General features: G+C 33.1%; 2 protein-coding genes across 2 annotated transcripts; both read left to right on the top strand.

The window, feature by feature from the left end:
- Positions 1-3,410: 3,410 nt before the first annotated feature.
- Positions 3,411-14,966, top strand: LOC116139874 (sugar transporter ESL1-like). Its single transcript, XM_031425508.1, has 21 exons — positions 3,411-3,610; positions 4,018-4,080; positions 5,058-5,147; positions 5,229-5,288; positions 5,424-5,489; positions 5,578-5,643; positions 5,718-5,793; positions 5,876-5,940; positions 6,051-6,143; positions 6,231-6,311; positions 6,395-6,479; positions 6,575-6,618; positions 6,702-6,764; positions 6,849-6,908; positions 7,031-7,084; positions 7,201-7,260; positions 7,345-7,459; positions 7,549-7,656; positions 14,571-14,660; positions 14,742-14,801; positions 14,908-14,966. The coding sequence occupies exons 1-19, from the start codon at positions 3,425-3,427 to the stop codon at positions 14,639-14,641; spliced, it is 1,506 nt and encodes a 501-aa protein (XP_031281368.1). The 5' UTR covers positions 3,411-3,424; the 3' UTR covers positions 14,642-14,660; positions 14,742-14,801; positions 14,908-14,966.
- LOC116139854 (sugar transporter ESL1-like) lies at positions 14,745-16,267 on the top strand. Its single transcript, XM_031425494.1, has 9 exons — positions 14,745-14,801; positions 14,908-14,973; positions 15,062-15,127; positions 15,336-15,431; positions 15,520-15,612; positions 15,695-15,775; positions 15,859-15,943; positions 16,028-16,071; positions 16,154-16,267. The coding sequence occupies exons 1-9, from the start codon at positions 14,745-14,747 to the stop codon at positions 16,265-16,267; spliced, it is 702 nt and encodes a 233-aa protein (XP_031281354.1).
- The last annotated feature ends 421 nt before the right edge of the window (positions 16,268-16,688 follow it).

Genomic DNA, 16,688 nt, shown 5'->3' with positions numbered 1-16,688 from the left:
AACAGATTTGATCATGACATGTTGAGCTGTACATATGCTTGGGGCCAATATTGTATATTCATTTTTCTGTTTTCTAATGTAAAGGTTATTTTATTTCACTTGTATTAATAAGCTACTGTACACCTTTCACATCAACTTTTTGAGAAAGAAATTTCAGAGTAATTCTTTATTACTTTCGTTGCTCTGTTTCTCTTTTCTTTCAGAAAACCAGACCTCTACATTAACTATCACCCCGTCCAGACAGAACTAGAATATAGGTAGTGTTAACCGCCTGAGACCAGAAGATGGGCTTTTATCAGCCAAACCAATTGCAATTAAGTCATTCTAACTTACTTTTCCAGTGGGTATATGCAAGTTGTGGATTTGATCGGGATCAAGTAAAATTAAGATCTGATTTTGAATCGCATTTCCAGAAGCGACGCATCAGATTTTTCTTATTAGAGTTCTGTTACAAGTTTTATGGAATAAATTAAATTCAACACACCAATGAAACAAGTTTGCCGCAATAAAGTCGTCGACGCCGGAGAGAACGTCGTATGATAGTTATGGAGACCTGGAAATCTGGAGATGAAACAGAATAATGTTACACAACATAATTTTCGTCACTTATGCCGCGTCGTTTGACAACTTGTACTGCAGGCTTAAAAAAAGGCTACATACTCTGAGCCGAATGCATAGAATCGATGATCCAAAGTTGATGTCATTCAAAGGCTTGTATTATGTATTACATCGGCGATGAAACAGTGGCACATACTGCGGCAACCAAGCCACTCGTATCCAGGATTGGACGCTGCAGGGTAAGTCGTGATATAAAGGGTAGGGCGACAATATCCTCTGCGTTCGTGTCTAATTTGGTAGTATTTGACTAATTTTCTCGTGGTGTATATATCTTCACAGATTCCCAAAATATTAGGTGTATTATCTTTGTTATAATTGATAGTTGACAGTTAAAGGTGATAAAAGAAATGTATATATGATAGGATTAATGTCACTACAAGAAAACTCTAAACAAAATAGTCGGGAAATTTCCCAACGCTTTGTGAAAATGACTTTTTGATAAGGGTTAACGATAATGGCTTAATGATTTTTTTTTATCTATATCTAAATTTATATTCTAATAGTAAATAAATAACAAATTTGGTTCAAACTATTAGAGTTTTTGAAGAGGAGAAGTCCATGAGTCTTTTAGTGGTAAAAAATTAGATTTTAATGGTTATAATCGATTAGAATTTGACTTGAGAGATGTGGTTGCGCAAATCCTAATTGCTCGATCTTGACAATTGACAGAGTCGACGGGAGTAGGGTTTGAGGAGTTTTGGTGAGTGATGATTGGGGAAGAGAATGATGGTGGTATGTGGTTGCAACAATGCTAGAATTAGAAACGGAATATAAATTTAGATAATAAAATAATATTTTAAAAGTCTGTGGGTAAGAAATGTCATTAAGCCATTATCTGGGTGGGAAAAAAAGTCAATTTACTCTTTTGACAACATGCAAACTATGTATGTTGTGAAACAAATCTTTACACAATGTGTACATATGAATATTATATAATATAGTCTATTTCAAGGCATCTTGCTTGCCAAATACTCTTCTGCATTGAATCTCTTGCTTCTTGTCAAATGATCATCTATATAATCACGGGTGGATCCAGCCCCTTTAAAGGTAGGCCCACAGATTTAAAAAAAAATTATTAATATATAGGCTTATAAAAAATTGTTATTAATATATATGTCCAAACCCATCCTCATATTTTTAAAAAAATGAAAATTATTATACATATATCTAGGCCCATAAAAAACTTGCTTTTAATATATATATTTCAAGCCTACATTATATTAAAATTTTAAATCTCTCTCTACTCTTCTTCTCCACGGCTCTATTTGCTTTTTATGATTTTATCTCCAAATTTTTTTACTTTTTCATTCTCTATTTCTCTTTCTCATGCTATTTGCTTTTAAAACTTTTGAAGACTGAAATTGTTGAATCTTTCATTACTCAATGTGCCACAATTAACCCCGTTTTCTGTTTTATCAATTTTAGATATGTGTATTGTTCATTTCAAATTAGTTTATTATATGGTTGAATCATGCTTGTTTTTTTGGAGATTTTTTATTCTAATTTGATAGAAAAATACATGGATCTTGTGAGTTTATTTTGTGTTTTGTGTATAAGAATAAACATGCTTTTCCAAATTAAAACCTTAACTATATTTTAAAGGATGTTATTCTTCACCCATCACTTTCCTATATTTCAAACGTCACTGTTTGGTTGCTAAAAATTATTAAAGAAATTTGAGTTACTATTTATGTTTATCCCAAGAAAATTCCTAATTTTTATTAATTCATACTAAAAGTCAACACAATGTTGACTTGATTTAAGTTTTAACTGACTTTAGCTTAGACTAAGTCTGATCAAAGTCATGAAAATTTATATTATAATCTTTGGAAGCAAAAAATTAAAAGAATTTTGCTCAAGGTTTACTCAATACATTTACTCAAAATTTTGCTTCTCATATATTTATTCAAGTAGAAAAGTATTGTGTTATTACATTTTTTTTCTCATGTTCTTGATATTGTATTGATTTTTTTTGCTTAATGTTTGATAATTTTTAAAGTTTTTACTAGTTGTTTGATAAATAACGGTAAAACCGCAGAGTTCCTCCTTCGCAAAAATCCTGATATGACTTCTTTTGGTTTTAGGGGTTAAATCATAAATGTAGCTTCTTGTAGGTATTCCGGTTTTATATCTTAAACTTTTCCACGATTCAACAGTTTAGAGTGTTAATGATAGGTAGGTGAGGTATCAAAATCAAATCGGTTAATTAGTCAAGTCTTCTTCTAATTAATTCACTTAATTTCTTATCCAAGATTGTAAGCAAAGATGGAATAGCTTCTTTGATTGGAGAAGTACGAAATGTTATTCAAATGGCTCTATTCAAAGTTTGACAAATAACCTTACCCGAAATATAAGAAAAAATTGATACGAAACCTAAGAAATATGTTATTCGAATGGCTCTATTCAAAGTTTGACAAATAACCTTACCCGAAATTAAAAAAAAAAAAAAAATTGATAAAAAGATTATATACAATTGTTTGTTCATCATTTTCTATATCAGATTCGCAGTTGTAGTTTGTCTCTTAACAGCTGGGAGCATACTCTTGCTGAGGTTGTAGCCCTTTGGGATTTTTAATTAATAACTTAATTATTGATAATTTTATATTTGAACTTTTACATATATTCCCTTTGTCCCCCATAAACTTAAAAAAAAAAGGTTCTCATACGTTTTGGATAACTGCTAAGAATTTGAGTGTTTACAAAAAAGCTAGTAATTTGTAGTTTCAAGTTTACGTAGCTAGATTGAATAGCACTCATCTCTCTCTCTTTCTTTTTCATGAAGAAGACAGGAGACAGCAAGTAAGAAATGGAGAGACAAAACCTGGAAGAAGGACTGCAGGCAACTTTGCTTGAATCAAAGCCACATGGCACCGGAATTGATTTTAGCAACACGCGGTTGGCGCCCCCGCCACGCAGCTGTTCATCCGTGACGGCAGTGCTTGTGTTTAGCACCTTGGTGGCTGTTTGTATCTTCTTCTGCTATGGATTTGCTGTAAGTAGAACAAGTTCTATATATATATCGGCCTAGCTAGGACTTACTACTTAGTAATATAAATGTTCATTTTGTGTTCTTACATGAACATGCAAGGTCAGAATAAACATGAAAATTCCCAGAAAAGTTAACAATCTTTAATCGACTTTAGAAGACTTCGTATAAGCCCATTCTAATTTCTCCCAAGTCCAAAATTGTGTTCAAGCAAAATTTGGACTGAATGTGGACTGGTATAGGTAATGGTGTCATTCATCATTGGATCTATACAGGTTTAGTCCAGTCATCAATAGGCCTGATATGTGGATCATTTCTTTAGCCAGTCAATATGAAACTATCCAATATATGAGAGCATAGCCACACAATCAGCTGACTTTGACTGGAACTAATGGGTTGTCATTGTTTTGCAGCTGGGTTACTCATCACCTGCTGAGCCTGGCATCATGGAAGACCTGGGCCTGACAGTTGCAGCTGTTAGTACTAATTGTTTCCATTTCTCCATAATTACCTTTGTTTCCTTTCATTATTCATAGTAAATCAAACCATTTTATATACAATAATATTAAAGTTATCCTCATATAGTTTAAAGAATATATTCGACATTATGCTGTTTACAAGCTACAGAATACAAAGGAAAAGAACGCAAGTTTTAGTTTTTCTCATAGACAAGTGTTTTTAAGAGAATGTTTTTGGTCTCATTTGACTTGTCTACATTTTCATTAACATAAACAAAGTGTATATACAAGCTGATTACATCATCATATACATCATTAATACTAACTCTTGCAGAACATTAAATGCTAACCTAATCTGTAGAGATATTTACAAGATATTATCACAAAGCCATACATTCTAATTACTACAAAATCTGTCAGACTTAACATCCCTAAAAGTCAGCTAAACCACTCTGGGTGGTTGACCAACTTTGACACCTTCTAGATCGGCTTTGAATCATCAACCTTTTTTAAGGTCACTTAATGCATCTGATTGCATACACATTTGGTTGCATGGATTCCATCTTGTATTGCTTCTAGGTCACATTACTTCCTGATTGCTTCTTCCAGATCACATGCCCTTTAGGTCACATGCTCTTTAGATCGTTACCGATCACATTTATCTTCAGCTCGCATCCATCTTAGCTTGTACACTTGATTGCAAGCTTCAGCTCGGGTAAGCCTTCACATTGCATTCTCATGTTTCTAGCAAGATATCACTTGCTTTAACGCATTAGCTTAAAACTATAGATCCTGTGTGGAAGCCGAATGTATTGGAATATTTTCATTTAACATGCATAAACATTTCTGTTTCTTCAAATACAATGCTATGCTACATATGTCATCTTGTGTCTCCTTGTCAATTTCAAAATCATATAACTCATAAATTCTTCTGCATTGGACTGCATTAATTCCCTAGTTTGCTTTCATGCTTACCCTGATCATGAATTGTGCAGTATTCAGTTTTTGGCTCAATAATGACTGTTGGAGGAATGATTGGTGCCATATTAAGTGGCAGGATAGCTGATATACTTGGCAGGAGAGTTGTAAGTCTTATTTAAGTTTCCCTGATCTGTAAACTTCAACCATTCTTCTCCATTATGTAACTTGTTCATCTCATTAAGCAGGCCATGTTGTTGTCTGATATATTATGTACCTGTGGTTGGTTTGCTATCGCTTTCGGGAAGGTTTAATTCTTTTTTCCCTTCTGTCCCTTTTCATAACTACACTTCATTCACCAAATGCTTTATGTAATCTTATTTCTACATTAGTGTATCAGTAAGATGATTATGGAATTGATATTTAATTCTACCATTGGCAAGGATGTTCTGTGGCTGGATTTGGGAAGACTTTCTATAGGGTTTGGAATTGGACTTATTTCTTATGTGGCAAGTTAACAGATTAATGTTTTTTATTTCATATTTGATCATTTAGTTGTGGCACAGAATGATAATTGCATTCTTTATTCCAAAACAGGTACCTGTATATATTGCAGAAATAACAACTAAAGATCTCCGGGGAATATTTACTTCATTCAGTCATGTAATACAAAAAATTCAGTCAATAGGTTGTTTGTTGAGTGCATACTGCAGACATCTAATTTCTTAAGTCTACAGTTGATGAGGACATGCGGCTTTTCACTCGTATACTTAGTTGGAAATTACATTTCTTGGCGCACATTGGCTCTAGTTGGTAATAAAATTCCCTGCTGTATTGTATTACTTTAATCTAAAACTTCAGTCAAAAGTGACACTTTTTGCTCATTTTTCTCCAGGTGTTATTCCATGTCTGTTGCAAATTGTAACTTTATTTTTCATTCCTGAGTCTCCCAGATGGCTGGTGAGTTCAATTCAACATATTGTAGGGAAAGCAGTTTGATCTTTCTGTAGTATACGTAAGACGATAATGGAGTTCTAAGTAGAAAGGACAAATGCTATTTCTTTTGGCAGGTTAAAGTTGGAAGAGAAAAGGAGTTTGAAACGGTTCTGCAGCGCTTCAGGGGAGAAATTTCTGATATTTCTCAAGAAGCAGCTGATATTAGAGTATGCTTACCAATTACCGCTTATGTTTTTAATGGAGACTTCAATTTCACCTTGAGGGAATTACAAGTACTTTTAATTGTTTTGTAGGATAATTTGGAAAACTTTCACCAGGGCTCGGGAACTAGATTTTTGGAGCTGTTCCAGAGGAGATACGCAAATTCACTCATTGTGAGCGTCCCAAATATGACTCATTCTGTCACCTTTCAGTTTCATGATTTTCCTGATATATCAATGGAATTAAAACTCATTAGATTGGAGTTGGCCTTATGTTCCTGCAACAACTAGCAGGAGTTAGTGGCATGACATATTATGCTGCTAGTATATTCGAAAAAGCCGGTAATTATCCGACAGGATTTGGTCATATCAATCATACAGATAATATAATGAACAGGAAAAGAGATTACTAATTCAAATATCTGATTTTTCCATAGGTATTTCCACTAGCCTTGGAAGTACAGTAGTAGCTATCACAGTGGTAGTAACTAGACTCTTTAATTCTCATCTCAAATTTGGATTCTCCTTATTGTATTTCTTATTATGAGTACATATTGTCGGCAGATTCCAGCATCGGCTGTTGGAGCTCTATTAATGGATAAAGCAGGAAGAAGACCACTCCTCCTGGTTAGAATGGCAGTGAAATTTGTTTAAAAAATTTAATGTTGTTCACCAACAATTCAATAAGCAATGTTTACCAAATATTTGCAGTTTTCAGTTGCTGGATTGTGCATCTGTTTCTTCGTTATGGGATTGGCATTCTGTTTCCAGGTTAACAAAATCCTATTAAAAATTCATTCTACTTTACTCTTGACTATTGATTTTGCTTGTTATTTCCATAAACCATCTTGTTTTTTATTTCCGCTAAAAAAGCAGAGTATTTTGGTGGACAGGAAATTCCCCACATGGAGGAGCTCACTCCTATTTTGGTGCTTATAAGCTTAGTGGTAATCCAACAAAAAAATAAAAATCCAGTAATTCTTGCTGCTTTTTTATAAATGTTATAGGTTGCTACAAGTAATATATTAACAGATTTTGTGTCAACTAATCACTACTACAACAGGGTGTTGTTGTAGCTGACGCTGTGGGCATGGCAGGAATACCCTGGGTTGTAATGTCTGAGGTAAATAACCTTTTCAAATTTATTCACAGGAATTTAAATTAAATAATGTTTATAGCATATATTCATGGATGTATTCCATTTCAGATATTTCCTATGAATGTGAAAGCCGCAGCTGGAAGCCTAGTGACCTTAGTCTACTGGTCATGCTCTTGGGTTATGACTTACACTTTCAACTTCATGATGGAATGGAGCTCTGCAGGTTATCCTCTCTCCCTCTCTCTTTCGCAAAAGCCTCAGACACACACATTAGTTAGAAATAATCACTCAGAAATTGCCACACTGCTGCAGGAACATTTTTCATTTTCTCAGGAGTCAACTTGACAACTGTTATATTCATAGCAAAGATGGTTCCGGAGACTAAAGGACGGACGCTAGAAGAAATACAGTCAACAATTAGTACTTCTTTTTTGTCATAAGATAAATGCCAAATCTTTATAAGTGCAAAATTGTATTGTCTTTTGTGTATGATCACATGTTAGGAGCCCACGTCAAAATCTCACACCCATCAAGTGTGATAGTTAAGCCTAGAGGCTCTTCTACCCATCAGGCTAGTCTTTTGGGTTACGCTCTCCCTTGGGCTTAATTTCTAATACTGATGTTTTTCATTGAGAGTTGGATTGCGGAAATAGTTACTTATAGGCTAGATTAATGTACAGTGTGTAACTGATAGGTGAGTGAAGCTGTCCAAACGGGGAAAGGTCTATCGTTGGGTCAATGTTGATAGAGTGAAAGCCCTCGGGGGGGGTGGGGGTGGTCTGGAGGGTGCAATCTTAGGATCCCACATCGAGATCTCATACTACCAAGTATGATACTTAAACCTAGAGACTCTTCCACCCATCAAGCCGGTCTTTTGGGTTGGGCTCTCCCTTGGGCTTAAGTTTCAACATCACATCCCATTGTGATTATACATTTCTATTTTTGAAACATTAATGATAATTAGGTAATGCTATTTATACAAACTTTTTGTACAAAAAAAGTTTATATAAATTGACGTGACACATCACAAAGCATGCCATGTGGTATTAGAACTCACGTAACTTAATTTCACATTAATGTTATGTGAACCTCATGTCACGTGACACTCACACGGTGTGTCACGTCAGTTTGTATAAAGAGTTTGTACAAACAGCATTATCCATGATAATTATATTTGATTTTCCATCAGCCGAAGAAATCCTAACATCTTATTAGGCTACAGTTGTTGTCGCAATGTTACATTCCATTTATGTCGACAATAATCAAAATCTTTCAAGAACATCTACAAGAGTGTTTCTGTATAATGGTTTCACCCTTGCTTCTTTACCAGATGTATTCCATTGCATCATAAATTGAAAGTATGAGTAGAAAGAAAAGCGCAGAACCAGGGAAATAATGTCACAAGGCTTCCTGCTGAACCCTTGATGTTTATAGGAAATATCTGGAATGCAGCTCAATGACTTATTAATCAGTTCCTGTGAATAAATTTGTGAAAAGATGTGGAGTGTGCTGAATATTAGGAGTGATCGGTTCTGAGCACCCTGTATTTTTGAAAGGAATCAGAACTGGCCAGTTCTAGTTCCTCAAAACCTGAAACTAATATTTTTAAACCCGGCTCGGCCCGACCGGTTTAAGCAGTTCGACTGGGACTTGGCCGCCGAGTCGGTATAAAAATTGGGAATATGCATTCACCCTCTATGACCCACGGTTGGATTGGGGTCACTGTAGCTGATCATCGGTCCAACCGGTTTTGGGGTAAATAGAATCGATAGATCTTCAATCTAGTAGCAGAGCCATATCTCACCTTCTTCTTCTTCATCAAAATCCAATTAAAATTTCAATCAAAATCTCGTTTGTCTCTATAAACTTCCAAGCATACAATAATTGAAGAAATAGAATAAAGCTTTAAAATTCTGTCAGCCAAGTAAATAGACCTTACATACTTGCTTGAAGCTAATTGAAAATTTTACTAGAAATCATTTTTTAATCGAAAGTGAAATAATCGTGGGTGTATTTGTTTTATTATTTTGAGTAGTATTTTTGAAAAAGTTGAGTTGGATTATTATTATTTTGAATTTGAAAATGTGTTTGGTATGATTATTTTTTAATCCTTTATATTTGTTAATTTAATTAAACACTTTCTACAATAAAAATTTTAAAATTAATAAAAACACCCTTACTCACTAATTAAATGCTGGCTGCCAAGAATATGTGAGAGGGTGTAAATGTTTTTGTTAATTTATAAATTTTTATTGTTGAGGATGTTTAGTTAAATTAATAAATTTATAGAATTAAAAAAATTTAAATATTTTGAATTAAATAGAATATAATTAAATTTTAAAAATAGTAAAATAAACCTATATATTTTGAATAAGATAGGATTGAAATAATAAAATAAAAACATTCCGGGGTGCGTTTGGTTTAGTATTTTGGATAGGATTTTGGGGATAGTATTGGGTTATTGGATAGGGGAGTATTACGAGGTAAATTTTAAAAATTTGTGAAAAAGCCCTTAGGTTTACTAATTTAACTAAAGACCCTAACATATAAAATGATAAAAACACCCCCACCACCTGCAGTGTCAGATTCCGGCCACCACCGTTGGAATCTGGCCGGAAAATTTCGTTACAGCACAGACCGGTCGGATCTGTGCCGTAACATGTCGTTATGGCCTTTTCCGGCCAGATTCATGGTGGATCTGGCCGGAAAAGGCCAAATCTACGGTCTGTTATGGCCGTCGACGGCCGAAAAAGGCCAAAAGTCGGCCATCTTTGGCCGTCAGCGATGGCCAAAGATGTGGCCGTCGTTTTCGGTCAACGACGGCCATTTCTTTGGCCGTCGCTGACGGCCAGATCCATGGTGGATCTGACCGAAAAAGGCCACATCGGTGAACTTCTGACCATTTATGGTCAGAAGTTAGGCCGTTGTATAGATTCTGACTATCACCGATGATGGTTGTCGAAATCTGACAAGTTGGGTTGATAGGGGTGTTTTTGTTAATTTTTAAACTTTTTTAGGGGGTATTTAGTGAAATTAATAACCTTATGGGGTTTAAATATAATTAAAAAAATAAGATAATATTTCTGAAATAATGTGCCAACATCCAGAATATGGATAAAAATATTAAGCCAAACATGCAGCCGATTATTTTGACTTTCGATTAAAAAAAACATATGACTTCTCTTTTACTATTTTAACAAAAGGTGTTCCATATTAAATAACCTTATCTTCATATCTTCAGTACAAGACATCTCGTATCACCGTCATTTATGAATTTTCTGATCAATTACTTTATTTTGAAAACAATCATTCTCTTTTTGATTTTGATTTCTTACTTTCGGTTTATTATTATTATTATTTTTTTAATATAGGACATGTCATATCTATCAGAAATCTAGTAGAAGAAGATTAAATCTATTATCAGATCTAGTTGTCGATGATCGTAAAAGTTTAACGATAAAAAATATGGTTATTGTTGACAATCAGATCGGTTAATTACCGATCAATTCTAATCATTTTTATGCTATTATGATAGATTTCGATCACCATTAATAATGATTATCAAAATCTAGCAACTATATGTGAGTAAATATGTTTTTGTTAATTTTTAAATTTTTTTTAGAATATTTAATTAAATTAATAAATTTAAAAGGTCAAAAAATAATTAAATATAATATAATAATATTTCTTAAATAATAAAAAAACAGTTATTTTGAAAATAAAATTAAGAATAGAATAGAAAATAAAGAAACAAATAGACTCAAAATAAACTTATATTTTAAATATGATAGAATATAAATAATAAAACAAACACATCCACCCTTAAAAAAAAAAAAAAAAAAAAAAAAAAAAAAATTCTCTTTAACTATTTTAACAAAAGGTGTTCCATATTAAAAAGCCTTATCTTCATACCTTCACTACAAGACTGTCAAGACATGTCGTATCACCGCCATTTATGAATTTTTGATCAATTACGTTTTTTTTTTTGAAAACAACATCACTCTTTTTTTAATTCTTACTTTCGGTTTATTTCTTTGAAAACATCTTTTTTATTTTATTTTATTTTATTTTATTACCCTTGGTTTATGATGGTACACCCACAAATATATAAAAGTTTTTTTGTCATTCTGATACAATGACATCACTAGTTCAACCCGCCGGTCAAACCGGTTGGATGGGACTAGGCCTTTGACCGGGTCAAGGTTTGGACCAGATTTTAAAACATTGTCTGGAACAAAAGTTCCAATTGTGGTTCCTGATCATTTATTACCCCCTACTTTTTAAAACTAACAAATATACCTCCAAAAATTACAAGGACACCCTTGATAATTTAAAAATTATAATTTAGTCTCAGTTTCTACCCAAGTACCCAGATCTTAGTTCTGATTTCGGTTTAGAATCTCGGTTCCAGCATTATAAGAACCGAACCAAAAAATTCTCGATTCCAATTTTCTAGAACCAAAATCAGACCCTAATGGGATCGATTCCGGTTCCTATCTGGAATCGACGAGTGGGTACCCGTTGGTTTCGACTATACCCTTTACCCATGCTCATCCATACTAAATATAGTAACATACCTCAGACATTATGACACTACTCGGTATTCCTTGGGATTCCTTTTAGCAGTTATCAGTCAAGAAAATGTCTTGTTTAATATACTTTCTTTAAGATTATATAATTTATTCATCTTGTCATGTTTAGTCAACTGTCTTAGAAACAAAAGTTTAAGTTAAATTATGGGTTCGTTCGAATCTTTCAAACAAATTTTGCATTTGTTGCTTAAATTAATTTTCATTTCGACTAAAAAATTCAATCGAGTGTTTAATATTGGGGGAAATATTTGTCAATTCTTCTAGAATTAGAGATTATATGAGACAAAGAAAGAACATGGTGCTTGGTTTACATTATAACCCATGAGGAATATTTAAAATTTGTAAAGAATATTCTGAAATAGGAAATATGTCACATAGTCTTTGCATTAATTAATAATTTATGTTTCAATCATGTTGACTATATGATATCTTCATAGATTTGTAAAATATTAGGTGCATATATAATATGGATTAATGTGATCACTACAAGAAAAAATGAGACAAAATAGTAGGGAATTCCGGAACATGTCATGAGATACGTATGTTGTGAAAACTGACTTTTTGACAACATGCAACAAAATCTTTACATGACGAATGTTATAAAAAATGACTTTTTGACAATTTTTTTTTTCTTCTTTTTTTAACAGAGCATTTAGACCAACTTGTATACATCTCGATTAGTTCGTGTAAGTGACTAATACAACAATCCACCACCATGATCACGGATGTAGTTAGAATTTTTAATGAGTGGGTTCAAAATATTTAAGTTAATAAATTTACAATACAATTTTGTAGGATCAATATGAATTTAAATGAGGTTAAAATTGTAAATATTATAAAATATAAAGTCTTTTCTAATTTTTTTCATAGTTTGAGTGAGTTTAATATGAATTTAAATGAGATCAAAATTGTAAATACTATAAAATTTAAAAAGTTTTTTTTTTTTTTTTTTGAAGTTTTAATAGATTCAACTAAACCGATATGTTATAGTGTGTTGCGTCCTTGACTACGATCACCTATTTAAATCCTAGGAGCACGGGGAATACGAACCTAGGACTTTTTGACAACATGCAACAACGTAGATCTTGAAACAAAATCTTTACATGATGAATGTTATAAAAATTAAAATAGTCTATTGCAAGGCATCTTGCTTGTCAAATAATATATATATATATATATATATTTTTTTTTTTTTTTTTGAGTGTTAGTTAGGTAGTTGAGGTCTTAAAATCAAAGCGGTTAAACACAACTTTCTTATATCTCTAATGTCTGGGGATCGAGCAAAGAGTCGGTAGCCTTAAAGAGTTAGTCAACTCTTTTTCACTTAATTTCTTTACCAAGATTCTACGCAAAGATCGAATAGCTTCTTTGATTGGAGAAGTACGAAACCTAATGAGTATGTTATTCAAATGGCTTACGCAAAGTTTGAAAAAGAACCTTATCCGAAAAATTAAAAAGTCTAATGACATGAACTGGATTTGTTTCTTCTTTGAAAGGTTATAAATATTTGTTTGTTCATCATTTTCAGTACCTCAGATACTCAGTTGTAGTTTCTCTCTTAACTGGGTGCACTCTTGGAGGTTGTATCCTATTTGGGATGTTTATTGCATGTGATTACATACATTCATCTTAATAATTTGTTTTTGTTCCTTGTCTTTCATGAAGAAAGCAAGAGCTAAGAAATGGAGAGACAAAACCTGGAAGAAGGACTGCAAGCAACTTTGCTTGAATCAAAGCGTAATGGCACCGGGATCGATTGCAGCAACACACAGTCGCTGTCCCTGCCGCCACCGAGCAGTTCATCTGTCACCGGGATGCTTGTGTTTAGCACCTTGGTAGCTGTGTGTGGCTACTCCTGCTATGGATTTGCTGTAAGTATATACAGGACTTACTACTTAGGAACGTAAATGTTAGTTTATGTTCTTCAAACATGCGTGGTCAGAACAAACATGAAAATTCATGATGGGTATAAAAGACCTCGCACACACGCTCACAGTATATAGTAGCTGGTAATTTATTTAGTTTCAGACTCTTGTAAAAATAGGTGACCTTATGAGCATGGAAGTATTCCATTAGATTACCGAGCCTATTTTTCCTTGCAGCAGAGTTTTCGGCGTCATGATCCACAAAAAGTAAGCCAGTAGGATTGAATTTAAAACATGAGAAGGTTCACATCAATTGACTTTACAGAAGAGGAGGACTTCGTATGAGCCCATTCTAATTCCTCCCAAGTCCAAAATGTTGTTCAAGTATTAATTGGACAGGTTTGGGTAATTCGAACAGTGGATCTTTAGGGGTTTAGTCCAACCCAATATTTTGGGCCACTCATCAATAAGCCTCATATGTGCATTATTTCATCGGGTGGTAAATAGACTATCTCTATCCAAGTTATGAAAGCATAGCATAACTTTGACTAAAATCAATGGTCTTTTGACTCTTTTCCGATTGTTTTGCAGGTGGGTTACTCATCGCCTGCTGAGTCTGGCATCATGGAAGAACTGGGCCTGTCTGTTGCGGCTGTTAGTACTAATTGTTTCAGCTTCTCCATTATTGCCTTTGTTTCCTTTCAAAATTAACAAGCATAAACATTATTGCTTCTTCAAATTTAAGGCAATGCTACATATATATCATCTTGTTTATCCTGGTCAATTTTAACATTGTATCAACTTATAAATTTTTCTGCATTGGATTGGATTATTCCCTTGTTTATTTTCATGCTTACCTTAATGATTAATTGTGCAGTATTCAGTTTTTGGTTCAATAATGACTGTTGGAGGAATGCTTGGTGCCATATTAAGTGGCAGGATAGCTGATATATTAGGCAGGAAACTTGTAAGTATTATTTAAGTTTCTCTTATCCATAAACTTAAACCATTCTTCTCCATTATGTAACTTGTTGATCTTATTAAGCAGGCTATGCTGTTCTCTGAAATATTTTGTACCCTTGGCTGGTTAGCTATAGTGTTCGCCAAGGTTTAATTCCTTTTTCCCTTCTGTCCTTTTTCATAACCATTTTTCTACACTAGTGTATCAGTAAGATGATTATGAAATTGATCTATAATTCTTGTTCTATTGCAAGGATGTTCTGTGGCTGGATTTGGGAAGACTTTCTATAGGTTTTGGCGTTGGACTTATTTCTTATGTGGCAAGTTAACAAATTAATGCTTTTCATTTCATATTTGATCATTTAGTTGTGTCACCGAATGACAATTGCATTCTTTTTTCCAAAACAGGTACCTGTATATATTGCAGAAATAACACCCAGAGATCTTCGAGGAGTATTTACTGCATTCACTCAGGTAACAAAAACAATAGTAGAAACAATTCAATCAATAGGTTATTTGTTGGATACATGCAGAGTTCTAATTTTTTTAAGTGTCCAGTTGATGAATACATTCGGCTTTTCACTTGTATTCTTCATTGGAAATGACATTTCTTGGCGCACATTGGCTCTAGTTGGTAATAAATTTCCCTGCTGTATTGTGTTACTTTAATCTAAAACTTCAGTCAAAGATACTTTGTTCTCATTTTTCTCCAGGTGCTACTCCATGCCTGTTGCAAATTGTAACTTTATTTTTCATTCCTGAGTCTCCTAGATGGCTGGTGAGTTCAATTCAGCTTTAATGTTGGGAAAGCAGTTTGATATAGGAGTTCTAAGTACAAAGGACAAGTGCATATATATTATTTGCAGGCAAAAGTTGGTAGAGAAAAGGAGTTTGAAACAGCATTGCAGCGCCTCAGGGGAGAGATTGCTGATATTTCTCAAGAAGCAGCTGATATTAGAGTATATTTTCCACTTTTTATCTTTCTAATGTAGAATTCAACTTCAACTTGAGGTAATTACAGGAATTTTCATTGGTTTGTAGGAAAATTTGGAAAACTTTCACCAGGGCTCAGGAACTAGATCTTTGGAGCTGTTCCAGAGGAGATACATAAATTTTCTCATTGTGAGCCTATCAAATATATCTACATCTGTCACCTATCATTTTCATGATTTTCCTAATATTTCCATGGAATTAAAAATTTTTAGATTGGAGTTGGCCTCGTGTTCCTACAGCAATTAGCAGGAGTTAGTGGTATGACATATTATGCTGATAGTATATTCGAAAAAGCTGGTAATTATCCTTCAGGTTTTGGTTACTGATAATATGACGTACAGGAAAAGAGATTTTTAATTCAAATATCTGATTTTTCCATAGGTGTTTCCACTAGCCTTGGAAGTACATTGGTGGCTATTGCAGCGGTAGTCACTAGACTCTTAGTTATAATCAAATCCAGATTCTCCTAATTGTATTTCTTATTTTTGTATACATATATTTTGGCAGATTCCAGCAACAGTTGTTGGAGTCCTATTAATGGATAAAGCAGGAAGAAAACCACTCCTCCTGGTTGGAATAGCAGAAGAATTTTTTTCAANGAAAAAGTGTTTATTAGAATAAAACTTATAAGAGTAGAGTTTTAGTAAAAAATTTATTAATTGTTTAGTTAGAAAAATATAAAAGAGTTTTATAATATCATTTACCAAAAAAAGGTTTTAATATCCGATAATAGATCAATTCAAAGTTACAAAATAAAATAAGAATATTTTTGAAATTATTACATTTTAAATTTAAAAAAGAGTTTATTAAAATTCTCCTCTAAGATATAAAATTAGCTTATTTAAAATCTTGTAAGCATTTTTTAAAGAAAATTTGTAGATATGCAACTAATATTTATTTAAATACACATTTGTTATTTCTTTTAGTAATTCAAACATGATCTGTAGAAGACTTTAAATAAAGTAGAATATTTCTAAATTAAAATAAAATAGATACATAATATAATGGGATTGATGTCATATTAATATTTAAATGTAGATAA

The sequence above is a fragment of the Pistacia vera genome, unplaced genomic scaffold (assembly GCF_008641045.1).
Source record: "Pistacia vera cultivar Batoury unplaced genomic scaffold, PisVer_v2 Contig36, whole genome shotgun sequence".
NCBI lineage: Eukaryota > Viridiplantae > Streptophyta > Magnoliopsida > Sapindales > Anacardiaceae > Pistacia > Pistacia vera.
The sequence above is the reverse complement of the archived record's forward strand: the minus strand, read 5'-3'. Positions and strand labels throughout refer to the sequence as shown.